Consider the following 27,718-nt stretch of genomic DNA (forward strand, 5'->3'; position numbering starts at 1 on the left):
TGTTTTTACATTTATTGTTCAATTTGTTTTATATTGCTAAATAAATAAACTAAACTAAACTATTTTGGATCAGAAATATAAATTCTTTGGGGAGTGCTCTATGGGCTGTGTGCCATCTCCCCACAGGCGGCGCTGGTGAGCACGAATCAACACACCAGAAGAAGAAACCAGAGTCAATTTAGCGGCAGCAGAAGAAGACTGGCACCGCCCTCTTTGTGATCAGCAGCATGAGCTCCGGTTTGTTTTTGGTGTTTAAGTCGTGAGTCACGAATCGACAGAGACACTGGAGACTTAAAGCTAATTTTATAAGTTCCAGAACTTTACAAGAAGAAGTAAGTCCGACTGAAGAAACGTCTTGGATCGTGTTGGTGTGCCGCAAAGCCTGCTGGGTAATTTACGTCGGCTCTACGTTGAGCGAGAGAAGGGACGTTCACTTGTAAATGATCCACAACACACAGGTGAGAGCTGGAGGAGCAGGTACATCCCTGCAGTGCTGTCGCTGCTCATGGTACTAGTACTACTGGTACTACTACTAGTACTACTGCAGTTAGGGTTGCCACCTTCCAGAAATAGAAATAAGGGATTTCAGCAGCTCAGGCGCCAAAAAAAGGGACATCCCCAAAACTTCTGAACTGCATGAAAATGTATTTATTTTATATGAAAAAGACAAAATGCTTTGATTTAAAGTTTAAAGTGCTTTAATAGCAGTGAACTTGCATGACTGTACAGACAGACAACCATACTAGCAGCTGAAATAGCCTTTGCTCCTATGGTAAATATAAATACAGCTACAGGTGAAGGTTGGAAAATTAGAATATGGTGTAAAAGTTAATTTATTTCAATAATTCAACTTATAATACATATAATATACATATACATATATTCAGTACTCGAGTTGTTGCAAAAACTCAAAATCTTAACAAGAATATTTGTCTTATTTCTAGTTAAAATGTCTCATTTTAGTAAAAGAAATCTCATTATACTTAAAACAAGACTCATCACTGGAAAAAACAACAATTTTCACCTGTTTCAAGTAGATTTTACTTAAAATAAGTAGACAAATCTGCCAGTGGAACAAGATTTTTTTGCTTGTAATAAGAAGGTAAATCTTGTCCGACTGGCAGATTCTTACTTATTTCAAGTGAAAATTTACTTGAAACAGGTGAAATTGTCAAATAAGTTATTTTTCTGGTGATGACTCTAAATGTTGAAATAGCAGTAAAACCACATTCATTGATGAAATGACAAAAGGGATGGAAAGGAGGGATGGCAGTTTTACAGGGGGGATGATTTGGACCGTTTTTATTTCAGGGGGGGAGGCCATCCCCCTCATCCCCCTCATCCCCCCTAAACTCCAGTACTGCATATATTACATGCAAAGCAAGATGTGTTAAACCTTTATTTGTTATACTTTTGATGATGGAATTGTTTATTGATTTCATAAAACCTTCAAATTTTAATATTTTCAAGCCGGAGTAGTTGAACTTCTCTAATGTGTGTGTCCGTCCTCCGTCCACAGACATGTCCCTGTCCCTGTCAGCAGAGAGAGACCGGATCCAGAGAGAGGTGGAGGAGCTGGAACAGAGTCTCTCTGTAACTCAGACTGAACTAGACCTGCTGAGCAGCGACTCAGGTACCTGACAGTTAATCACCACTTATCATATGGAGGTAGATTTATGTCTTAATTATTCAATCAAAAAAAAGATTGCTTCAATCAAAAAATACATTTTCAATTAAAAAAAAAATTCACTTCAACCAAAGAAAATGAAACATGTCTGACCAATGGGGAAGCTCCGTCCACTGCGGGATGTTTGTGTCAAATTGATTCTATCAAATAAAAAAAGACTTCAAAACTTTTTTCACTACAAATCGAAAAAAATATTTTCAATCCAATAACAAAGTATTCAAATGCAACTTTTTGAGTCTCAAATATTTTTTTTGCATTCAAACACTTTTTTCTTTGATTAAAAACGTTTTTTTTTTTTAATTGAAGTGATTTTTTTTTTTTCATTGAAAATATTTTTTTCTTTTTGAAGCAACTTCTTTTTTGATTAAATGATAGACACAAATGTCCTACCCCCAATATGGCCCAAACACAAAAAAACACTACAATCAAAAAAGTTGCTTCAAACAAAAAAAACTTCTATCAAAGAAAACTTTTCCAATCAAAGAAAAACAGTGTTCAAATGCATTTTTTTTAATTATCAAATATTTGTTTACATTCAAACACTTTTTTTTCTTTTTTTTTTTATCAAAGTATTTTTATTTAGTTTTACAAGTTATAGTTTACAGTTTAACATAAGTTCAACAGGACACACAAGAAGAAAACAAAAACCCATCGACCCCCCCCCCCCCCCCCTCCCAAATACCAGACATAAATAGTTCACAGTATGAAATACATAGTTCAGCATTCAGTGCTCATATAGCCAGATAACAAATAGCAACAAAAGAGATACAATAGTAAAAGATGACTGAGGACAGCAACAGAGGTTTAGTGTACTATACTGTCTGCCTCCATATCTTCAACAAACATTAAGAAAGGCTGCCAAATGTTATAAAATTTTCTAGTAGATCCCCTTATTGTGTATCTGATCTTCTCCAACTTGATATGGTACATGATTTCCCGAACCCAACGACTGTATGTTGGAGGTGCTGGGTCTTTCCATTTCAGTAATATCAGTCTCCTAGCTAGGAGAGAGCAGAAAGCCACCATCATTCTTTCCCACATCTCTAGCTGGGAGTCTATCTGAGGTACACCAAAAAGTGCAATGAATGGAGACGGTGCAAGCCTTTTTGCAAAGATCTTAGAAAAGGTCTCAAAGATGGGCTGCCAGAAAGCGCAGAGCTTTGGACACGTCCAGAACATGTGTAGGAGAGTGGCTGGATCTCACCCGCACCTATCACAGGTGGGGTCGATATCAGCACTGATCTTAGAGAGCCTAACTTTAGACCAGTGCAGACGATGTACAATTTTAAACTGAATGACAGCATGTCTAAGACAGATGGAAGATGAAAAAATTCCCTGTATTATTTTGTGCCAAGTGTGGTCCGTAATTTGCTGATTTAAATCTGTCTCCCATTTATTTTTGAGGAGGTCCAAAGGCATCAAGTGATGAGAATATAGTATTTCGTATATTGTGCTAATAGTTTGTTTTCTGACTAGTTTACAATCAAAAATTGAATCCAATAGGCCAGTTGGAGGACGTAAGGGAGAGCATACAAAGTTTGAGAATACAAAATTCCGGAGCTGCAGATATCTATAAAAATGTGATTTGGGAATGTGATATCTTTGTACCAACTGTTCAAAGGAGGCAAAGCTGCCATCAATATACAGATCAGACAGTGATACCGTACCTCTTCTGGACCACATATCAAAGACCCCATCTATTAACGATGGGACAAACATATGATTCAGTGTAATTGGGGCAGCCTGAGAAAGCTCTGTAAGTGCAAAGGATCTTCTGAATTGGTTCCAGATCGGTTGGAAGTAAAGTTAGAAATGGGCTGTGGAAATGGCAACTTAGAACACAGTAAGGCTTTTAAAGATGTGGAATTTACAGATGCCCCCTCCAGATTTAGCCATCCAGTGTCAATGTTATCATTATTGTTATCCATCCAATATTAAACACTTTTTTTTTCTTTGATTGAAATAATTTTCTTTGATTGAAGTAAATTTTTTTTTTTAATTGAAAATATATTTTTTGATTGAAGCAATCTTTTTTTGATTGAATAATTAAGACACAAATCTACCTCCATATTATCAGCGCCTCCTTTTAATCTTATGTATGTTGTGGGAACAACAGCATATATCTTTTTATCAATGCCATTATTTTATACATTTTTTTTAAAAAGCTGAAAGCCAAAAAGGAGTGAATTAAAAAAAATTAAACAAACAAAACAAAATGTGAGCAATCCCAAATATCCCCTTAATAGTTCCACAGGAATTCGTAATTCAGAATTACTATTTCCATGTAAACTAAAAGGAAAATAGTTTAATTCTGAATGATTTAATTGGGAATAATTAATTCCAGATTAAAAAACATCATGTAACCGTGGCCATCGTGCAGGTTTCTTTGTTTCCAAGCATGTGGTCCGGCCTTGCAGTTGATCAGGCCCTTCTTGGGTCAACACATGGCTGTGAGCCAACACTCATCAAGTATCTTTCATGTGACTGAACTCGTCCATTCTGTCTGATTCTGTACAACGTTCTCTCTCCAATCAGATGATGATGATGACTCGGACTGTGAAGACGTGGAGATCGAGGTGGGACAGGTAAGGACAAAACAAAACTTGATGGCGGTTGATCTGGACCCTGGTGGTCTGTAGAGGACCTGCAGGTCTGGATCTGGACCCTGGTGGTCAGTAGAGGACCTGCAGGTCTGGATCTGGACCCTAGTGGTGTGTAGAGGACCTGCAGGTCTGGATCTGGACCCTAGTGGTCTGTAGAGGACCTGCAGGTCTGGATCTGGACCCTAGTGGTCTGTAGAGGACCTGCAGGTCTGGATCTGGACCCTAGTGGTGTGTAGAGGACCTGCAGGTCTGGATCTGGACCCTAGTGGTCTGTAGAGGACCTGCAGGTCTGGATCTGGACCCTAGTGGTGTGTAGAGGACCTGCAGGTCTGGATCTGGACCCTGGTGGTCAGTAGAGGACCTGCAGGTCTGGATCCTCGGTGCACATGATTATATCCAAACATGAAAGTGTTATATATTAGGGGTGTAACGATACACTAATCTCACGATAACGATACGATATTATAGCAGTATTTTTTTAACAACCTTGAATGAGGAACATGTGACTGGAAAAAATGGTCTTTTATTTGAAAGACACAAAATACAAAACAATGCTGTGCGTTTGCCTTATTGTTCCAGTTTGTAATGCTTTATAACTGTTTAAGTTTTAAAGAGAAAGCCAGGCCAACCATTTTCCACAAACTGAACTAAAAGTAAATGTCAGGTTTGCATTATGCATCTTCAGTTTCATACAAGTACAAATATTTTGCCACAAACTGAATAGTTTCTCTCATGTATGATTTGACTTTTTTCTTTTCCAGAAATTTAACAACTAAAATTAAATAAATAAATAAATGAAAGTAAATAAATACATACAATTTTACATCATAAAAAAGATTGATTCATGCTCACCTTATAAGTGTAAGAGGAGATTTATTTTTGTTAAGGTTATTTTGGTAATTCAGGGTTCATTATTTTATAAATCTATTCTTTATATTCTGATGTAAATCAGGGACTATAATTACACTAGTCAGTTTATCTGTAGTGATTAGTCTGTTTTAGATTGGACGGAGTGATACGCCACAGTACGGCACTAGGTGCTGTGTTGATGTTCTAAAATCCTACACTGTTGAGGGACATTAAAGTACACTGGTACTCAGCAGAAGTTATCCCCGTGTTTATCCTACTCACGACCCCAAAAAGGTTTAATTTAATAAGGTAAGGCTTAACTCTACACCAGCCTTACATAAGTAAAAGTTCAGAGCTCAAAACCCTGCAAGAGTCCCGTGATCGGGACCAAAACGGTACCAGTTTCTTCTGAGCGGAGTAAGATTTTGGTCCGCGGGTCGAGGCGCGGTCGGATGCGCGTTACTAGTCAACACAATAGATTAATATTAATAATAACCCAATATATCGCGATACAGTTTGTCACCTCCACGACACGTATTGTGACTTTTTTGTATCGCAAAATTTTGTGGCACGATATATTGTTACACCCCTATTATGTATATGTTCAGTCTGCAGCAGGTCTGCTGGCTCAGAAGGAGAAGATCCAGAAGGAGATCCAGAACCTGGAGGGCATCCTGGGACCTGACAGACCCATCTCTGTATCAGGTACCAGCATGCTTGAGTTTGGACACATTTAAAGGAAGTGGTTGAAGACTGATCTGTTAACTGCTGTGTTGGTCTCTGGTCAGATGATGACAATGACAGCAGATCCAGTGATGAGGTGAGTATCCGTCAACCGTCAATCATCTGGTTGTCATGACAACACACTAACCGTAGGTCTGTGTGCAGAGTGACCTGGGACTGTCGTCTTCAGTGGAGTCGTGTCTCCAGCTGAACCTGGTCTACCAGCAAGTGGTTGAAGATACGTTAGATCAGCTAGAGACGCTGCTGGGACAGAACCAGAAACAACAGGTCAGTCTGGACACGCAACCACATGGGGGGGGGGGACTGTTTCAGGACATGGGCAGGGTTGTGCAAGAACGTGTTCAAATGAACGCTTTCATTGAACACGTTCATTTCTGTAAGAACGTTGGACTGAACGCAACATATTTGCAAATAAAGAACTTAAACGTGAACTTGTTCATTCTGCAGATCACAAACTGGAATTTGAACAGTTCAGATTATCTGAGTTTCAGGCCCCGTTTACACGTAGCAAAAACTGTGGCGTTTTCATGCGTTTTGGTCGTTCGTTTACACGAAAACCAAAACAATCATTTCTGAAAACTCCAAACGCCAAAGTGGAGATTTGCAAAAACTCCGTCTTCACATTTTCTTGTAAACAGAGGAAAACAGACATTTAGGCTTCAGAACGTCACATTATGAGACAGAAACGTCACCAGCGTCATGAGTGCGACCTGTGTTTTGTTTGACCACCGTCAATATTTTCTTGTATTTTACCTGTTTTATATTCTAACGTCACACTTAAAAGTAACTCCACTTCTCTGTCACTCCAAACCAAAGACTCTCGTTCATCTTGGAAGTAACTGGAAGTTACTTGTGTTATTTGTTGATGGTTTTTTCCAGGATTCTGATTGGCTAGCATGACTTTATCTTCTCGTTACACTGCCCCCTGTAGGTTTGGCTGCTCATAGCACCTTAACAGATATTTATGTTCGTGTAAATGAAGAGATTTTTCAAAACGTAGAGTGGGAAATATCCGTTTTTGTAAATACCCGGTTATGTGTAAACGTGGCCTCAGTTTCACTGTTTAGGTCCAATTATTACGGAATACATTTCACCACATTTAAAATACTGGACGAGACGACGACTTCTCACTACATTACCCACAATGCAGCTCACACACTAGCATAGCAACGGGCACCAGCTCCATAGCAACGGTGGCCCGAGCCCGGTGCATCTTTACATGAGCAGTGAAGAGAGAGACGTTGCAGACGCAGCGTCAGCGAGACGTCAGATGATGATACTTATCATTATCTACGGGAATTTTACACATCGTCTCCCAAAGAGTCCGACGATAAAAATCGAACCTTTCTGTACAAATGATGTCCACCTGCGCTGAGAAAACAAGTCTGAACGTCTGCCTCGTCACCTTCACATTGTAAACGTCATGTGGAGTTAAAACATCTGTGTGAGAAAATATCTGCAAGTCCTTGATAATCAAACAAAGTGATCAGGAAAGAGCAAGAAGACCCAACAGCCCCAAACGACCCCAGTCACTGCTGCTCCTTCAGGGGGAGGATTTACCTGCAACAGGTAGACAAACTGATAATGGAGATTTACAGCTTCTGAGTAAAGTTGAAAAGCCACTAGGACAAAACATGATTGTACACAGTGAACAGTTTTAGGATAAGGGGGCGTTTCATTCGTACTTCTCACCTAAAATATTGAAATGAGCTGAATTTTAGTTTATGAGAAGTATGAACTTGCACAACACTGGACATGGGACATGTTTGTGTAGCGAGCAGGAACAAGATGAGCTTTTTTATGGTTTGATGAAGACACGTGTGAAGTGTGATCCAGACCCCGGTGGCCGGTAGAGCGGCCGCAGGTTTGGGTGTGACCTCCTTGTCGTGGGCGAGCTGGATTCCGCTCAGCGGTCAGTGGGGACACGACCTCCAAGCATGTGTCGTACTGAGATGTTTTGTTTGTAGAAGGAGATCCTGACTCAGATGTCTGGACCAGTCAAAGAGTCCTCCAGGGATCAGCCCCCCCGCTCATCCTACCAGCTACCAGCTAAGATGTTCCTGGGACGCTTCCTCAAACCGTACTTCAAAGACAAGCTGACGGGACTGGTGAGACACACACACACACACACACACACACACACACACACACACACACACACACACACACACACACACACACACACACACACACACACACACACACACACACACTCTCTGCTGCCTGCTGCCTTCTGACCCCTGGCGGGTGGTGTGTTGGTGTTCAGGGTCCTCCAGCCAATGAGGAAGCCAGGCAGAGAGCTCAGAGGATGGCGGGGTGTCTGGATGACAAGAAGCTGAAGCCAAAACGATGTAAGGAAGAACAGAAACCCTGATCAGCGACCTGAGGGTCCTCAGACGTTCTCTCTGGACTCTGGAAACAGCTTTCCTTGAGCGTGTGGTCCTTGTGTGTGTTCAGGGGAGAGCTGGCAGAAGACTCTGCTCATCCACTCGGTGGCCAGAGACAGTCTGAAGAGACTGGTCCAGCCCAAACTCTCCAGGTAACTCTACCTGCCGCCAGGGCCTCTGCTGTTCTGAGTAGGCCTGTGTTGAAAAAATCAAAAAAAAAATGTCTTCATTTTTGCATTTTCGCCTGGTGAACTTTAATCCCAGTAGTCACGTCATTTAATTCAGACATGCGCTGTTGAGCTGTTGCAATTTTTTTTTTTGCACTTTAAATGGATATTGAAAGTAGAGCTGGGTATCATCACTGACCTCCCGATACGATACGATTCCGATACACTAGGTCCCAAGACGATACGATTCGATATCGATATTCTGGTTACAATAAGGGAATAACATGATCCTTCCACGCGCCACGTCCGGCCAGAGAAACACCACCCTGCCTGGTGAAAAGAAGCAGCCTGCTCATTCCTCAAGTAAGGAAGAGACTTGAGCTCAGTGCAGGGCCTCCCGGGGTTGGTAGATGGAGCAATGCCCAGGACTGACTTAGGTAGGAGCACTGGGTGATAAAATGGGGGAAAAAATCGGGATTAAAAAAAAAATTTAATTTTTTTTTTTTTTTTTTTTTTAAATCGATACTTGGATTTATGTATCGATAATCGTTCCTACATATTCATATCGATAAAATATCGATATATCGATATTTTTAACCCACCCCTAATTGAAAGGCATATTTGAGTTATTTATTTCTTAGTTATTTATTTCATACAAATAACTTTTGGAATTTTTTTTGTTTATGCCCAAAAAAGGAAAGTGTTTTGTTGATCACGAGAATAACTACTGCCATGTTTTTGCCTTTAACCCGTTGCCGCACGGAGGGCTTCATGCTGTGGTCTCGGTGTGTTTTAAAACCAATAAGTCACAAATTCTCTCATCTGCAGACATCTGATTACAAAACAAATTTTCGGCTGAAATAAAAACCTTCTATTTCAGTGTGTTCAAACTGAGATTACTGAATTATAGTAGCAGTTACAGTGATTCTGACAGTTGGGGGAAGAACTTCATAGTGTTACCTTTCAAAAGATACCAGAACCATCCATGTACTTCAAACGGTTCAAGAACAGCTTTCAATTTACTTTGGGTATAACTTGGATAGGCGTTTTGGGCAACTTTTACAAGTGCGGGAACAAGATAAATATGTTTAAAAGTATGAAAACATTAAAGTTTTGAGTTATAATTGCATAAATTGTCTATATTTCGTTGCTTTGTTGACTGTCTTGGGGTTAAATTTGCATAACATGCTAAAAACTAAATTCTCGAAAATTAAAAAACTAAAAACAGAATGTGGGGAAAAAATAAAACCAATTTTATCCGTCTCTGTTTGCTGCCCTGGATAAGTTTGATAATTCTGCCACACAAGGTTTCTGAAAGCAGTTCTATCAGCATTCTGGGAGGTGATTGGTCCTTACAGCATCATTAGCTGCAATACTTGCTGTTGAATCTCAATATAATACTAGTATTAATATGTTGCAGAACTACAGTCATATAATTCATGCAACAGCTCAAAAAACAGTTTTAATAACACTAACCCAAATCAATATCGGATCTAATCAAATCCTGATAATCGATTCTGAATCTTAAGAATCGGAATCAAATTGATTCTTGACATTTGAATCGATCCCCAGCCCTAGTTGTGAGGTGTTTATTGATCTGTACATGGCTGTACAGAAATGGGCAGCTAGGTATGTGTATGTATGCATGTGTGTTTGTATATGTGTGTGTGTGTGTATATATGTTTGTGTGTGTATATATATATATATATATATATATATATATATATATATATATATATATATATATATATATATATATATATATGTATGTGTGTATGAATATGTATATGTGTGTACGTAGATATATATAGATATAGAACAGATGGAGTTAATATAGAGATAGTATGGTATAGTTAATAATTATAAATACTTGTTAATAAATGATTAGTGAATGGGGGTAGGATTAAATAAGTTTACTTCTTCCTACCCCTTTTTGAACATGTAAATTAAGATATTAAGTGTTAAAGTATGAAATTCTTTGTTTTGTTATTTTTGTTTGTTTTGTTTTCTTATCTTCTCTTTTAATTGTTGTCTTTTACATGTACAAAATAAATCAATCAGTCCCTCTGATCTCTGTCGTCAGGGTGAACTACCTGAGCCAGAAGATGTCGTCGGCGGGGCCAGCAGAGCGGCAGCAGCTGGGGGAGAGCATGGAGGCTCTGGAGGTGGAGATGGAGCTGCTCAGGTGAACATGGACGTCCGGCAGGTCCCAGGCTGGTGCCAGTGTGGTGTTTATGTTCATCGTCCTCTCAATATCAGCTTATTTCTACAAATCCAAACCACCATAAACGGCTGCTCATTCCACACCACTCTAATGGTGCTTTTCCACTAGAACCTACTCAGCCCGACCCGACTCGGTTTGGTTCTTTTCAAATCAATTCAATTCAATTCAATTTTATTTATATAGCGTCTAATACAACAGATGTTGTCTCTAGGCGCTTTCCAGAGATCCAGAACATGAACATAAACATAAACATAAACATAAACCCCCGAGCAATTATTACATAAACAATGGCAGGTAAAAACTCCCCTAGTGGGAGAAAAACCTTAAGCCAAACAGTGGCAAGAAAAACTCCCCTTTAGGAGGAAGAAACCTTGAGCAGGACCAGGCTCATAAGGGGGGACCCTCCTGCCGAAGGCCAGACACTAGGAATTCTCCACTAGGGGTCTAACGTGCCGAGTAGACACTTTTTCTGTATCTATTCTGCCGAGGTTCTAAGCGGCTGAGTCTGTATCTGACATCATCACACTACAGGCCACCGATTGGTCGGGGGGTTGGAGTCAGACGTCTGAGTCAGGATGTGACATCAGCTAAAGAGCGATTTGTGGCTTCTTGTTCATTTTAATCAACAGACAATGTCAGCAAAAGTCTGTTTCATGATCCAACTCTGAGGGTCAGATGTTCATAAACCTGGTGCTGAGGAGAGAATTAAAAATGGATCTAGACGTTGATAAGGAACGACCAGATCCACCAGGAGCTCTGTCTCTTCATAGCTGCTCACGGCTCCAGCTGACTTTTCAGCAGCGCAGAGACAAACTAAAAAAAATTAAAAAGCGTCACCATTTGAAGCTTCTTTCTCTCTCATTTTTTAACTTGATATTGAACACAAGCCACAGACCCAGCAGCACATTTATTTCCTCCAGGTTCTACATCTTTAGTGTTGTTGTCTTCTTCATTTAGATACACAATCAAATACGTCACAGCAGCTTCACTCCAACCTCCTACTTCTGATCTGGGTGTTGAAAAGAAACGAGGGCAAGGCGAGTCGGCCTGAGTAGGTACTAGTGGAAAAGCGCCATAAGTAACACAATAGGGAGAATCCTTTACTCTCCAAGAACTTTCCAACATTCAAGGTTCAAGGTCTTTATTAGCCATTTGTGCACAAACCAACAGTCCAGACACTGGAGTTCTTGTGCAGAGCTCTCAGAATCAGCAGTTTGGAAGATAATACACTATATTAGAAATACAAAACATAAATAACACTATAAAAAGGTGGCATCATGTACACAGAAATGGATACAAGTTCTAACAGACCGGAGGGCAAATGGGGGACTTGCGAGGGGATATTGCACATCAGTAATTTTTTCCATAAGTATAGCTGATGATTGAAAGGACCAAACTGGTCAGACCACGACAGAAACTTGAAATAATATAGTTTTATTTGGATCCCCATTAGCTACAAAACTGCAGCTATTCTTCCTGGGGTCCGACACATAATACACAGTACATTACAACAAAAAATTTAAAGCAAACCTAAAGAGGTAGGATATAAAAAAAAGAAAGGGAAAAACAGAAAATAAAGAAAAATTAAAAAGTCATTCCGTTTAACATTTATATATAAATAAAAACAATACATATTCATACATTTTATAACATCAACAAATTCAAACAATGTATAGTTATCATAGTTTAGTTACCATTTTTCATAAATATTCATTTATTTTTTATATATATATGTGTGTGTGTGTGTGTGTGTGTGTGTGTGTGTGTGTGTGTGTGTGTGTGTGTGTGTGTGTGTGTGTGTGTGTGTGTGTGTGTGTGTGTGTGTGTGTGTGTGTGTGTGTGTGTGTGTGTGTGTGTGTGTGTGTGTGTGTGTGTGTGTGTGTGTGTGTGTGTGTGTGTGTACGCATACCCATATACTATATACATTATTTATTAAATATGTTTTGTATGTTATTCAAGAGATGTTTCTTTACTAACAATTTGAATTATTTTATGTTAATAGTTTGCTGTGTTTGGGAAGGGTGTTCCATGCAGACGTAGCTCTGTACATTACCGTTCTTTTACCAGAGTTTGGCAGTGAAAAGTCACCTGAGAGCATGTCTTGTGCTGTAGCTCTGATTTTCTGAACTGTAACATCATCTCTGCTGGGTTTTTGATATGGATACATACATAACATTGCTCCTGTGATGTGATTGGTTCAGGGAGAAGAAGGAGGAGGAGCTGATTGGTGATCGATATGAAGAACACGACTGGCAGAAAATATCAAATATAGACGTAAGTGTGAAAATCCATCCGTTAGTTGATTGAGGGAGAATGAGCAGGAGTCTGCAACGATGTGTCTTCACTCTGAGCAGTTTGAAGGGACGAAGGACGCGGGAGACATCCGTCTGTTCTGGCAGAACTTCCTCCACCCGTCGGTGAACAAGTCGTCCTGGAGTAAAGAGGAGGTGCAGCGGCTGAAGGAGGTGAGCGGGAGGCACCAGGACGCCGACTGGGACCAGATCGCAGAGGAACTGGGGGTAAGGAGGATGGTGGGGGGGTGTGAAGGGGGGGTGAAGGGGTCCCCCCTGTCCGTCTCACACGTCTGTACATCTGTCCATCAGACGGGGAGGACAGGCTTCATGTGTCTGCAGATGTTCCAGAGGTTCGTCTCCAGCTCTCTCAAACGGGGCAGCTGGACTCCAGATGAAGACGCTCTGCTCAAGGAGCTGGTGCACAAGATGAGGATCGGAAACTTCATCCCCTACACGCAAAGTAATGACTGTTATCCTCAACGTTCCGCTGACGTTCCATTAACATCTCACTGACTACGTTTACATGCATCAATAACCCTTTTCTAACCGGAATATTAACAATAACCCGGTTTTGCACGGCCATGTAAACACCAATAACCACTTTGAATAACCGGAATATTAACAATAACCCCGTTGCACACGGCCATGTAAACACCAATAACCACTTTGAATAACCGGAATTTGCTCATATTCCGGTTTTTAAAAACACGAAAATGACCCCTGGGTTCCTCCTTTTCTAACCCGAATATTTGGTCATCAGTGTTTCCCCTACCACTGTATGGGCCTGGCGGGGCCGCCAGGCCAACGAGACCCCCCGCCAGACCTAAAAAAAAAAATCAATGATCATTTAAGTTTAGGAGCGCCTCTGCAGCGCTGTTCTGCAACATGAGTGAACCTGCTTCGTTGCCTAGTAATGATGCGAGTACCGCTGCTGAAAGCGCGGGCATATTGTTACATTATGGGATGTTTTGAGTTTGTATCTAGCCAACTATGGCGCCGGCCAAAAAAAGAAAAAATATCGCGGGAGACAGACAACATGATATAAAGAAATCTTCAGGCCCATGCAACTTTGGTTAAAGGTAGATTAAGCCTAATGATTTCATTGAAGTGATATCATTCAGCAATATAGGCCTACAATGATTTTTAATGTAAAACTTTGTTATATTGCTGCATGTCACATGTCACATCTCCAATATGCCGTCCCACGCGCATCGTCTGTTTAGGGTTTTTTCGGTGGGTACCACCGGGCTTGAAAAAAATTCTAGGGGAAACACTGGTCATGTAAACGCCTAACGGGAGTTCCCCATCAAAAGGAACATGAATTTGTTTTCTGCGCATGTTCTTTTCACAAGGAATCTTGGTCTTTTGAGTCCAGGAAGTTCTTATAAACACGGAGAAACACAAGACCAGGAGGAGACTAATCACTTCATAAATGTAATGAAAGATATGAACATTTCTGCATTTGTAAACAGTAGAAAGTACCGGGATAGAAGATTTACAAGAAGGGGAACGAAAAGTTGCGTGAAGGAGGATTTGTGCAAACCCCAGACCAGATCAAGCTCCGCTGGAAGACGCTGAAAAAGTGAAAACTACAGGGCAGAGAAACAAAACGACTTCTACTGGGCTGTTGATTATCCACCGTGCTGCTGTTATTGTTGTTGTTTTAGATTTGGATACAGGAAGAAGAAGCAGAAATGACGGGAATTGCGTCATGATGTTCTCCGTGCGTCGCTGGTTTGATCCAGATATCCTGAATGATTAATTACCATGTAAACAGGGATAACCCTGTTTGCTCACGCATGGAAACGGAATATTCTGAATGTTTCAGTAACCAGAATATTGACCGTAACCCCAATTTTGACTGCATGTAAACGTAGTCACTGACATCTCGCTGACGTTACGCTGACGTTCCCCTCATTAGCTGCTTGTGAGGGGTCGGTCTTTGACGGACGGTTTTCTTCAAAGTTTCATACATTTCTTTTATTTTGCTGTGAAATAGGGCCCGGCGATATATCGAGATTTTAATATATATCGATATATTTTCAAACGCGATATGGTATGAGACAATATCGTTTATATCGATTTAATTTTTTTTTTTTTTTTTTTATGATTTTGATATAGCTTATTTTGTGACAAATTGACTTGAATGTTTTATTTGAGATTTGCACAAATGTTTTGTTATTTGCACAACTGTCAACCTCAGTGGAAAAGTCTGCCTGTTACTGTCTACATTGTATTAATTGCACAGTGTATTTGAATTTAATTGTTATGCAGGAAAGGGATATTTGTTTTATTTTATTCAAGAAGCATTTTTATTCTATATATGCAGGCAGTTTATTTTTATTTCATTTGTTTTATACATTTTGATATTGTGCAGACCTCTGTTAATAAAGGAACCTGTGTGACATTTGGCACGAGGCTTTGTATTAAAACTGACAGTTTTTTTAAGGGTTTGCCTCAGAAAAAATGAAGCTAACAGAGATGCTATGCTATAATGCTTTGGGGGAAACCCCAATTATGGCACAGAAAAAATATCGATATATATCGAGTATCGCCATTCAGCTAGAAAATATATAGATATGACTTTTGGTCCATATCGCTCAGCCCTACTGTGAAATGCTTCCCTCTGCTGATTCCATTGTGACATCACCCTAACACCGTTGATCTCTGAATGCTCCATTCATCTTTCAGTGACTTACTTCATGGAGGGTCGGGAACCGAGTCAGCTCATCTACAGATGGAACCAGGTTTTGGACCCGGCCCTGAAGAAAGGTCCGTGGAGCAAAGAGGAAGACCAGGTAAGCAGTCCAGGTGTGTCTGTCCATCATCCTGGTGAGCGGTCTGTCACCTATTCATAGGGGTGTAACAATATGTCGTGCCACGAAATTTTGCGATACAAAAACGTCACGATACGTGTCGTGGAGGTGACAAACTGTAGCGCGATATTAGGTTATTAATATTAATATATTGTGTTGACTAGTAACGTGGCTCGACCCGTGGACCAAAATCTTCCTCCGCTCAGAAGAAACTAGTACCGTTTTGGTCCCGATCACGGGACTCTTGCAGGGTTTTGAGCTCTGAACTTTTACTAATGTAAGGCTGGTGTAGAGTTAAGTCTTACCTTATTAAATTAAACCTTTTTGGGGTGGTGAGTAGGATAAACACGGGGACAACTTCTGCTGAGTTCCAGTGTACTTTAATGTCCCTCAACAGTGTAGGATTTTAGAACATCAACACAGCACCTAGTGCCGTACTGTGGCGTATCACTCCGCCCAATCTAAAACAGACTAATCACTACAGATAAACTGACTAGTGTCATTATAGTCCCTGATTTACATCACAATATAAAGAATATATTTATAAAATAATGAACCCTGAATTACCAAAATAACCTTTTTAACAAAAACAAATCTCCTCTTACACTTATAAGGTGAGCATGTATCTTTTTTATGATGTAAATTTGTATGTATTTATTTACTTTTATTTATTTAATTTTAGTTGTTACATTTCTGGAAAAGAAAAAAGTCAAATCATACATGAGAAACTATTCAGTTTGTGGCTAAATATTTGTACTTATATGAAACTGAAGATACATAATGCAAACCTGACATTTACTTTTAGTTCAGTTTGTGGAAAATGGTTGGCCTGGCTTTCTCTTTAAAACTTAAACAGTTATAAAACATTACAAACTGGAACAATAGGGCAAACGTACAGTATTGTTTTGTATTGACACAGTATTGTGTAATATGTTCCTCATTCAAGGCTGTTAAAAAATACTGCTATAATACCGTATCGTTATCGTGACCTCAATATCGTGTATCGTACCGTATGGTGAGATTAGTGTATCTACCTACTCCCCTCTCTCTCCCTCAGCTGCTGCGCCAGGCCGTGGCCCAGCACGGAGAGAAGTGGTGGAAGGTCCGAGTGGAGGTTCCTGGACGCACCGACGGTGGCTGCAGGGACAGGTGAGGCCTGACAGGACGAGAGGGTCTCCGGCTGCTGGTTTCCAATGAAAACGTTGATCTTTTGTGCTGCGTGCAGGTATCTGGACTGTCTGAAGGGGGACGTTATCAAAGGGCCATTTGATAAGCAGGAGTGCAAGCTGCTGCTGATGCTGGTGAAGAAACATGGAGTTGGTGAGTGGCAGCGTGCACCCCTGGCTGTCCTTGGTCGTCTGGTTCGGTGTGCTGACGTGTAGCTGTCACCTCTCTGTTCCAGGTCGCTGGGCAAAGATCGCTGCAGAGATCCCCCACCGTGTCGATGCTCAGTGTTACAGGGCGTGGAAGAAACTGAGTAAAACTGTGGATGTAAGTAAAGTGTGTGTGTATGTGTGTGTATGTGCATATATATATATATATATATATATATATATATATATATATATATATATATATGACTGTCTCAGAAAATTAGAATATTGTGATAAAGTTCTTTATTTTCTGTAATGCAATTACAAAAATGTCATACATTATGGCTTACAGCTTAAAGGAGCTTGAGGCAGGAGATTGAGGCAGGATTTATGAAAAAAAATCATTTACGTTTTAAGTTTTCTAGTAATAATGTCAGATGAAGCGTTCCAAACCAAAAAGAATGAGCCCTCTAGTATCTCTCCGTTGCCTTGAACAGGCTGTGTGCTGCAAAATGTTCTGCAATTGTGACCGGAATTTCCCGCGTTGTCCTGCAGATGTGACGTCACATGACGCTGCATGCACGTTCTCCCCGTTCTCCCGTGCCGGCTTCACTGTTGGCTGCAGTACCCCAAACGGCCGTCGTGGCGAAGGGTGGCGCTAGAGAGTCTCATTTCTTATTCTTGCCTCAAGCTTCTTTGTGTGTGTGTGTGTATAAAACATTATATATCCAACTGATATGGTGACTTTGTTTTGATTCCTGTAACAACAGAGGAGGAGGACACGGAGGAGAGGAGGAGGAGGAGGGGGAGGAGGAGGAGGAGGAGAAGGGGGAAATGGGGGGAAGAAGGCGGCACCAAGCACCAAAGCCAAGAAGAGAATCAGGAAAGGGTCGGCTCAAGTAAAAGAGGAGAAGCTCACTGAGGATGAGGACGAGGACGAGGACGAGGATGAGAACGAGGATGAGAAAGAGGTGGTGGAGTACATGGACAGCGGTGACGAAAAGAAGGGAAAGCAAAAAGAGGTGAAGGATGAAGAGGAGGAGGAGGAGGAGGATTTGGTTCTCCTGCCCATGCAGCACTGGGCTCCAGCGGAGAAACCTCGGCCCGATCCCAACCTGCACTTTCACCCAGCGACGCTGCCGCCATCCTCCGGCCCCGGCGACGGGAACCTGGTGCGCTCCACCGTCCTGGCCAAGGCCGGCCGCTCCGTGGTCCTGGGCCCCCGGCCCACGGTGCTGCGCTGGGAGGAGCGCCACAGCAGCCGCGCCATGATGATGCTGTCCTGCGACCAGCTCCGGGCCCACTGGAGCCGCCTGGGGCTGAAGCTCAGCAGGTACCGCGGGCCGGAGGAGACGCCCTCCGCCGGCAGGCACATCGCCTCCAAGAGAGCCACGGAGTTCAAGCTGCGGGCCGCCGTCATGCCCTGGGTGGGCAACCTGCTGATCGCGTCCAGGGCCAGGCGGACGGTGGCCGACGTCCAGAGGGAGAGGGGAGAGCGGGCCGCCGTCTCCTCCACCGCCGTCTTCCTGCTGCTCCTGCAGGCCATGAACGTGGACAGCTACGGCTGCAAGCAGACCATCAAGCAGCGGCAGAGCAGGGCGGCCCCGGCTCCGGCCGCTCCGGCCAGCAGGAACAGGAAGCCGGCGACCGTGGCCAGCCTGCTGCAGCAGGCCCGGATGAAGAGGCAGCAGGAGGAGGAGCAGCAGAGGCTGATGCTGCAGCGGCTGGAGGAGCTGCAGGAGGAGACGCCTCCTCCTCCTCCTCCTCCCCCACTAGGGCCTGTTTTCCTGCAGGTTCCTCCTCAGGGGGCACCTGGCCTTCCTCATCCTCCCATCCATTCAGTTTACTCCATGAACACGGCCCTTCCTGCTCCCGTCACAGTTCCTCTGATTGTTGCTACGTTCCCCAGGGGTGTCACTCTGGCCTGTAGCCCACAGGTGCCACCGCAAGCCCCACCCCCTTCCCATCACCCCCCTCTGTCCGTGGGCAGCAGCCGTCTGAGTGGAGGTGTGGGAGGGAGCCAGGACGCTCACGGGGCAGCAGCTCTGGAGGAGTCTCAGGTTAGTGACCACCAGTGTTGTACTAGTTACCAGTGTTGTTAACTAGTTACCGTTATTAGTGTTAGGTCCTCAAATCAACATTACATAAATTCATAACGAGGAAAACACCAGAGACTGTTAGAATGATTTTCAAACGCGCTCCTGCAGGAGGGGGAGAGTACAGTGACAGAGGCAGAGCCCCTGACAGCAAATGCTTCCCCCAAGGATCCTCCTCTGCATGACGCTTTTATTGAGAGACTTCGGCAGGAAATGACCATATACGGACTGTCAGTGAATAGATAATGGACAATTGGAAGAACACACATACGGAGGTAACAAACATCGAGGTTAAAAGGTCACACATGTGACATTTCAGTTAAAGAGGAACTAATCTGGTATGGTAGCTTAAGTTTCTAAGAAGAACACACAAAAGGTCAGTGGGTCAAGGGGTCAAATGCTTTCCGGACTAAAACAGGAACTTTGTTGGAGGTTTTTAACGGATGGTCCAGGCTAACCTTTGGTTAACCTCAACAAAAACAATGGGACAGTTGTCCCAGGACAGTCAACCCCCTGAGTATATCAAAAGCATGTGACGGTTCAGAGTAAGTACAGAAACTAGTTCAAAAGTTTGATTAATCTCACAATTAGTTACTTCATTAGAAAGTAACTCAGTTAGACCGAAAAGTACTGCATTATAAGGCGCACCTTCAATGAATGACGTATTTTAAAACTTTTTCCATATATAAGGCGCTACAGTAGAGGCTGGGGTTACGTTCTGCATCCATTAGACGGTGCTGCGCTAAAGTGAATGTCAACAAAACAGTCAGATAGGTCAGTCAAACTTTATCAATAGATTACAAATCAGCTTTCTTACAACTCCATTCACTCCCAAAATGAATTAAACAACTGTTTTATTATTTTCGAGTTGCGAGACCTGTTGCGGCTCAATATTGATCCATATATAAGGTGCACCAGATTATAAGGCGCATGGTCAGCTTATGAAAAGTAACTTGAGTTACTTTAAATAAAAACATTATTTTAAATGCTCCCATTTAACGCCCCTCTAGCCTTCATTTCAGCAGGTACTAGGGGTGGGGGAAAAAATCGATATTGCAATATATTGTTGTGCTTTCTGTTTCAATAAATAATCGATATACTGACGGCAAATATCGATATTTTATTACAACAACACACATAATGGATTTACGCGGTTGTCACCGCACTATTGTTCAAGCTCTGCCCCGCCCGCCCCCGCTGCCCTCGTCAACAAAACAAACATGTCGAAACGGCCGCCTGAGAAACCAGCTCAGAAAATACAGAACGACCGGTTTACTTCGTACAGACAGCGAGCTGAGCAGCACTGTTAATGCTGGAAGTTACTTACTGTTTGAGCCGGTGTTTAAGCTGCCATGTGCGTTAATCTCCGCTCACACAGACAACCAGCTGCGTTAAGAAACGGACCCCGCTCGCGCTCCACGTGAGGAGCGCGTCGTACTGTAATACACAATTATTCCACCTATTACAGACGCCGTTAAAGTAAATGATCGTCAGTCTTTTTGTGTTGTAACATTTATGCTTTTCACTCTGTAAGTGATCCTCGCTCGTATCCTTCCGTGTCCAGTCAACCGTGTGCTGGGAAAACTTGCAGATTATTGAATCACCAGACACGTTACACACGACACGGACACACTCAGACACACGCCCACCCGTGCACAACCAGTGTTCAGTGCTTTGGATATTGCATCTTAAATTTCAAAATGTTATATTAGTTCAATGAAGTTCATATTATTTATATTTATTATAGCTTGTTTGGTTTCTTCTGTTATCGGATACAGTTTGTCATGACATAAGTGAAAAATGCCTGATGCTTCATGGCAATATGTGTGTGTGGTGACAGAATAAATTAGACAGGCTAAAAGGATATTGGAAAAGAAGAGATATTCATTCATTCATTCATTCATTCATTCATTCATTCATTCATTATCTATACCCGCTTTATCCCTTGCGGGGTCACGGGGGTCTGCTGGAGCCTATCCCAGCTCATTCTCATAGCTTCTCATAGCTCAGAAGAGATATTGAAAAGCCTATTTAAGTTATTTATTTCTTAGTTATTTCACAATAATTATTTGTGAAATTATTATTTCACTAGTTATTTTACAGTCATATAATTCAGGCAACAGCGCAAAACATTTTTTTAAGAATCAGAATCAGCTTTATTGGCCAGGTTCGAACAGTGTCCAACAAGGAATTTGACTCCGGTAATTTCGCTCTTTGGTATTAAGAAATAAACAATAATAACACTAATCCACATCAATATCGGATCAAATCGAATCAAATGGTGATCGATTCTGAATCTTAAGAATCAGATCAATTCTTGACATTTTAATAGATACCCAGCCCTAGGAGGCAGTGAGGTACTGTGCAAAATTAAGTTGCTTACTGACTTTTCAGTATTAGAAACAAAGCAGTGCACTGTCCTGGTTTATATAAAACATGTTATTAATGTTCATGCACTTTAATTTGTCCAGCTGTACAGTGTTTACATTTACAAGCTTAGGAGACGGTGAGGAAATATACAAATGCACTTTCTTTGTACATTGTATGAACTTTTGGCATTGAATAAATGCATAACTAGAGAAGTTTTTCTTTTTATAGGTATTTTTTCTTTTTCAGTCACATATATCGAGATTTATCGTTGATGAAATTATATCGAAAATATCGTGATATTATCAATATTATTGGCCACATATCGCCAAAGTATCGAATCGGGACTTACCCGTATCGTCCCAACCCTAGCAGGTACTGTATGGATTTACATTGTGCATCGTGTTCTGCATTCTGATTGGCTAAACAGTCTCCCCGCTTCTTCACTTCCTGTGTCACTAAGGTTGGTTGCTTAGCAACAACTGAGAACGGCCAATGAGCTTCAGCAGCAGCTCAAGAAGCCTTTGAGCCTTTGATGAATCGTTCATTACAGTCTCAAATTCGATTCTAGCATGTTGTTTTATAAGAATCTTTTTGCACAGAAGAAAAAAGAGCGACAACGACCCATAACTATTTTCTATTAAATAACTGAGTAACGCACCGTTTGGTAACGGTAATTACGTTACTGAATTTAAAAAGTAATGCGTTAGAGTATTAGTTACCGCAAAACTAACGGCGTTACAGTAACGCGTTACTAAATAACGCGTTAGTCCCAACACTGGTGACGACATGCCCTCAGATCTGTTTTGACACTTTCCTGACATCTTAACGAAACATGTGACATCACGCTGCACAGCAGCTGCGTTGACGAGTCTCTGTGCCTCCATGCTAACACAGATCAGAACACAACGTCTCCTCAAAGAAACACGCCCTGTATATACACAAATTAGAGGTTTAATAAAGTTTTACATGATAGACTTCATTAAAGTTTCTCCTTACTCTTGTAATGAATGTGAAATCTGACTGTAGAGACCAGCAAACTGGGCTGAGACTTCTGTGGGCTTCCCATGATGCAATGGGCTCATTAGTGTGTGTAAAAGTTGTTGTCACTGTCAGTAACTTAGTGTTTGTCCTCTGTCTTCTCAGATGTCCACATCTTTAAGCTCCAATTGGGCCGTCTCCTCAGCTGAAAGTCTGAGCGTAGCTCTGCCCCCCTGCACAGTCATCAGTAAACCTCCCACCTCGCCGTTTAGAGACCACAGCTACCCCTGTTTGAGTCCTCACTCTGGAACAGGCTCCCCCAAACAGCCCGGGCCGTCCCCTAAGACGGCTCCCAAACGCCAGTCAAGAGGGAGGAAAAGACAAAGAGAGACGGAGCCGCAGGACCCGGCTGGGCCGGGTGTGACTGAGCAGGACCCGGCTGGGCCGGGTGTGGCTGAGCAGGGCGTGCACGGGTCAGACGCGGGTCCGGGTGTGGCTGAGCCGGGGAAGAGGCTCCGCAGGCCCAGCCTGAAGGCCAAAGCTCTGAAGGAAGCCCAGCAGGTCCAGCGGAGAGGCACACAGTCACAGGTACGTTCTTACCTGTTCCCTTCACCTGCAGCAGAGTGTGTGGAGGCAACAGGAAGGTCAGGTGATAATACAGGGTTCATACCTTTGGAAAAAACCTGGAAAAGTCATGGAATTCGAAAATGTAATTTTCAAGGCGTTGAAAAGTTTTGGAAACATAAGTTCACCCCAAAAGTTTTGGAAAAGTCATGGAATTAATTTTTCTCACTTAATGATAACATTTAGTAATAACAGCCTATAAGGTAGATTTAAAATTGATCAATATAATATTTCGTATCAAAGTCTCACGCGTTTTCACGCATCTTGCGCATCATGCAGATATGATCGAGTGACCACATTCTCCAACAGTTATTACAGTTATTATAGTTATATTAGATTACTATACAACATATACTACAACATATTGCTGGTATATCAGTGTTAGTTTAAACATATGTTTATTTTGTATAAAACCATAATTGTCATTAGATCTCCACTGTAGTGACTTTTTACATAGTTTTATTCCTATATTTCATTCATAGGTTGATGTTTTAGAGGTCATGTATAGTCATGGAAACTTGCTGCCAAGTCATGGAAAAGTCATGGAAATTTGTTGGTTAAAATGTGTATGAACCCTGATAATAATAATAATAATAATAATAATAATAATAATAATAATAATAATAATAATTAATAATATCAATAAACTTTATTTATATAGCACCTTTCTTAACAAAGTTACAAAGTGCTTCCCAAGAACAATAAAATACATCAAGATAAAAATACAGCGCATAGTGGATAAGAACATAAGACAGCAATAATAACTAAGTCTAAAATGAATAACAATATTCACACCACAATAAAAGCTTTTCTAAAAAAGAAATGTTTTCCCAACAATATCTTTTAATATTGTTGGGATATTCTATCTATTAATGTCCATGGACCACTGGTTCTTGGTAACTGTACGGGTCACTGTCAAGTCCAACTGACTTTAGTTTAAGCTGATAATCGTCGGTTATCCCGTCTTCTCCACTAGTTGCAGCTGTTTTTGCCACTACAGGGCCCTGTATTTGTCAATACAGGGTTGATTTGTGTAACTTTTTACCTTCTCAAAGAAGCATTGTTGTTACCATATGGCCCTTTTGCACTAGTACCGCCTCAGCCCGACTCGGTGCGGCTCATCCCGGCTCCACCTGTTTTGTCCCTGTTTGTTTTTCCACAGCCAGGTGAGAAGTGGGGGGGGGGGGGGGTGAAGCTGCTGTGACGTACTCGATTGCTCAACACCTTTGTTCGTGTCGGCGCAGATGAGAAATCAGCTGGAGCCGCGAGCGGCTGAGAGTAAAACCAGGCCACGTCAGCCACGTCAGCCACCAGGTTTATGAACATCTGCACCTCAGAGTTGGATCACCAAACAGACGTTTTGCGCTTTATAATAAAATCGCTGCGAGTCGCTCTCGCGCTGACTCCCGCTTCCTGATTCAAACGTCTGACGGCCCCGCCCCCGACCAATCACTGGCGCGGAGGGTGGTGACGTCAGAAATAGTCCCGGCTCAGCCCGATTAGAACCTGGGAAGAATGGTTACAGAAATAGTATCGGCTTGGAGCGGCTCTACCCGCCTCAGCCCCTAGTGCAAAAGCGCAAGACGGGGCCGTGGCGGGTAGAACCGAGCTGAGGAGGTACTAATGCAAAAGGGCCAAAAGAAACTGTCCTGGACCTCCTCCAAACCTATTCATCCATCTGTTGTCTCTGCTTTCCGTCTCCAGGCTGCAGCGAGGAGGGGCTCCTCCTCCTCCTCTCCTCGGAGGAAACGCCCCCACAGGTCTCCCTCACAAGACCTAGGTGTTGCTCAGGCTCTGCCCCTGAACCCCGGCCCCGCCCTGCCTCTAGACATGAACCAGGCTGTGTGGGTCGTGACCCCCGCCGGACTGGTGGCACTGGCCCAGCCGGTGCCGCCAGGCCTGGCATTCATACCAGGCACCACTCACACGCCTGCACAAGAAACCAGTCCAGATCTTCCTCTGGCCCCGCCCCCTGCACCAGCAGCCCCCCTGAAACCAGTCACTGCTCCCTCTCCCCGACCGCCCCCCAAAGTGGTCCGAGTGAGCCCGTCCAAGGCCCCGGCCCTCTGTCGGGAGGGGCTTCAGTTTGACCCCTCCCTGATGTTCCTGGAGCCCCCGGAGCAGGTGCAGGGTTGGCTGAGCGGGACCGGAGGGGTGGAGGTTCCGGGAGGGCGGGTGCCGCTGCCCTACATGCCGCCCTTCATGGGCAGTCTGAGCACGCTCAGTGCGCTGCTGACGTCCATGAAGGCCACCAGGCAGACTTCGCTGCAGCTGCTGGATCCGCCACGGGGCCGGACCAGGCCCGAGCCACCGACCAGGACCGCTGAGGCTCAGCATCCAGCTCCCCTGCCAGACTCCACCTCTGACCGGCCAGGGGACCCGTCTGACCCGTCTGACCCGCCCACCGCCCGGCAGCAGCAGCAGCAGCAGCAGCAGCAGCAGCAGCAGCAGCAGCAGGAGGAGGAGGAGCAGGTGAGGGCGGTGCGTCAGCTCGTTGCAGAGCGCTTCTCTACGAACCCTGCCTACCAACTGCTGAAGACCCGCTTCCTGTCGTGCTTCACTGTCCCCGCCCTCCTGGCCAGCTTACATCCAATCAGGAAGGACAGGCTTCCCCGTCAGACCGAGGAGGACGATGACTACGAAGAGGACGAGGACGACGAGGAAGACGAGGAGATGAAAATATTCAGAGAGATGGGAAGAAGTAAAAGAGCCGAGGTGAGTGTGAAGGTGGTTGGGATGCAGTTCCTCAGACTACCAGCAGTGAAGCAGAGAGGATCAGCTGACTGATAATTGATTATTTGCTCTGTCTTGATTTTGACTTGACTCAGTTTGTTAATAGGACTTCAGGAAAAGTGTTTCATCAAGTTTCCATAAAAGTAATCTGTTTGAGGTATAGTTACTACTTCATTGATTGATTACAGCAACCAAAGACTAGGGTCAAAGTTAGGATATTTAGGGCCAGTCCCAATCCCCCCTAGTCCTACTTTTCATCCCTACCACTAAACTTTGCGTGTTCCCGTGAGGGTAGTGGTGTCCCAATTCCTCTTTGCATCTAGGGATAGTGGGGATAACGAGAGCTAGTGTGTATGAATCTAGCCCTTCACAGTGAGGGATTTCAGATGCTGACTCGCCGACCGAGGGCTAAAAAATCTTCCAGAATGCTTTACGTCATCATTTGCAGACTGAATCAAACAAAAAAACATGGCGGACATTTCAAATTTTTAGTGAATAAAATCCATATTTTGAGTTAGTTTCTGCATAAAAATGCATTTTTGATTACATTTCTAGCAAGAAATATATATTTTACTTTCATAATGTTCACTCAGTGATTTATGGTTCCGCGTTACACCAACGCAGAGCCTACGCCGTAGGCTCTGCGTCGATTTAACGCGCAACCATAAATCAGCCTTTATTCTGGCGAGATCTGAAAAAACTTAAGAACTTAACTTAAGAAAAAACGAGCAAGCGAGTGATTATGTACATTCACTGAGTGAATCTTGTCCCACTGGCAGATTTTTCTACTTATTTCAAGTGGAACATTTTATTGAAACAGGAGAAAATTGTCAAATAACAAGTTATTTTTACTGGTAATGACTCTTGTTTTAAGTGTAATGAGATTTTTTGACTAAAAATTAGACATTTTAACTAGAAATAAGACAAATATTCCTGGTAAGATTTTGAGTTTTTGCAGTGTAGACCCAGATGCACTTGCAACCTGCTTGACGAATGTGTCCGCTCAGCACGTATTTCTTAGAGATCTTTGATCTTCATGTTTGCTCGGATGAACACACGTGTTCATAGTTTGAAAACTGTTGAAACTCAGACAGCAGATCGGTTTGAAACATCTCAATGTGTTTACCCGCGTGCATCTCAAGCAGACCCAGACCTACGAGCCCGGCTGCAGACCCGATGCTCAGAGAAACGCTGCAGCGCTGTAGGAACCCAGTCCAGTCAGACTGGTTCCAGTTAAGCTGCTGGACGATCCCAAACCCACTCTTACTAACTTTTCTTTTCCCCGCAGAGATCTTTGCTGCTGTTAGATGGCTCCGGAGCTCCGGCCGATCACTTTCAGGGGATCAGGGATCAGGAACATCTGCCAGCCCCCCACGGATCAGACCATGACAGAAGAGGGCAGGCTGGACCAGCGGGAACCGCAACACACGTAGAGCAAACAGAATAACTAAGATCCACAGAGACCTGACCAGGAATGACTAAACCCAAACATTTGAGAGCAGAACCGACCATATAAACAGGATCACGCCGGAATAAATTGCTCATCCAGCATCCAATGAGCACTGGTGCTCATGATGAGGTCACCTGTCTGAAGAAGGTGGTGTTAGGCAATTTCAGATTCTGGACCTCAGGTTCTAGATCTGCCTCTTCGGGTTCTGGACCTCAGGTTCTGGGTCTGTTGGTTTTCAGAAGCTCAGAGGGTTAAAGCTTTAGTTTCAGATTTTGATGTTAGCAGCTGGGTTCTGCTGGTTTGTTCGTTTTGTGTTTTAGGTGTCTTAGATGGTGGTGTGTTCAGGAGCGTAGGTTTTAAAGGTACCAAGTTTCTCTGACACA

General features: G+C 42.9%; 1 protein-coding gene across 1 annotated transcript; it reads left to right on the plus strand.

Moving 5' to 3' along the window:
* Positions 1-190: 190 nt before the first annotated feature.
* snapc4 (small nuclear RNA activating complex, polypeptide 4) lies at positions 191-27,718 on the plus strand. Its single transcript, XM_061730275.1, has 21 exons — positions 191-458; positions 1,520-1,633; positions 4,223-4,272; positions 5,748-5,844; positions 5,928-5,959; positions 6,028-6,150; positions 7,851-7,991; positions 8,150-8,234; positions 8,341-8,422; positions 10,521-10,622; positions 12,863-12,935; positions 13,016-13,180; positions 13,265-13,415; positions 15,647-15,753; positions 16,829-16,920; positions 16,997-17,091; positions 17,174-17,280; positions 17,894-19,144; positions 22,694-23,116; positions 24,857-25,867; positions 27,174-27,718. The coding sequence occupies exons 2-21, from the start codon at positions 1,522-1,524 to the stop codon at positions 27,330-27,332; spliced, it is 4,458 nt and encodes a 1,485-aa protein (XP_061586259.1). The 5' UTR covers positions 191-458; positions 1,520-1,521; the 3' UTR covers positions 27,333-27,718.

The sequence above is a fragment of the Cololabis saira genome, chromosome 9 (assembly GCF_033807715.1).
Source record: "Cololabis saira isolate AMF1-May2022 chromosome 9, fColSai1.1, whole genome shotgun sequence".
Lineage (NCBI taxonomy): Eukaryota > Metazoa > Chordata > Actinopteri > Beloniformes > Belonidae > Cololabis > Cololabis saira.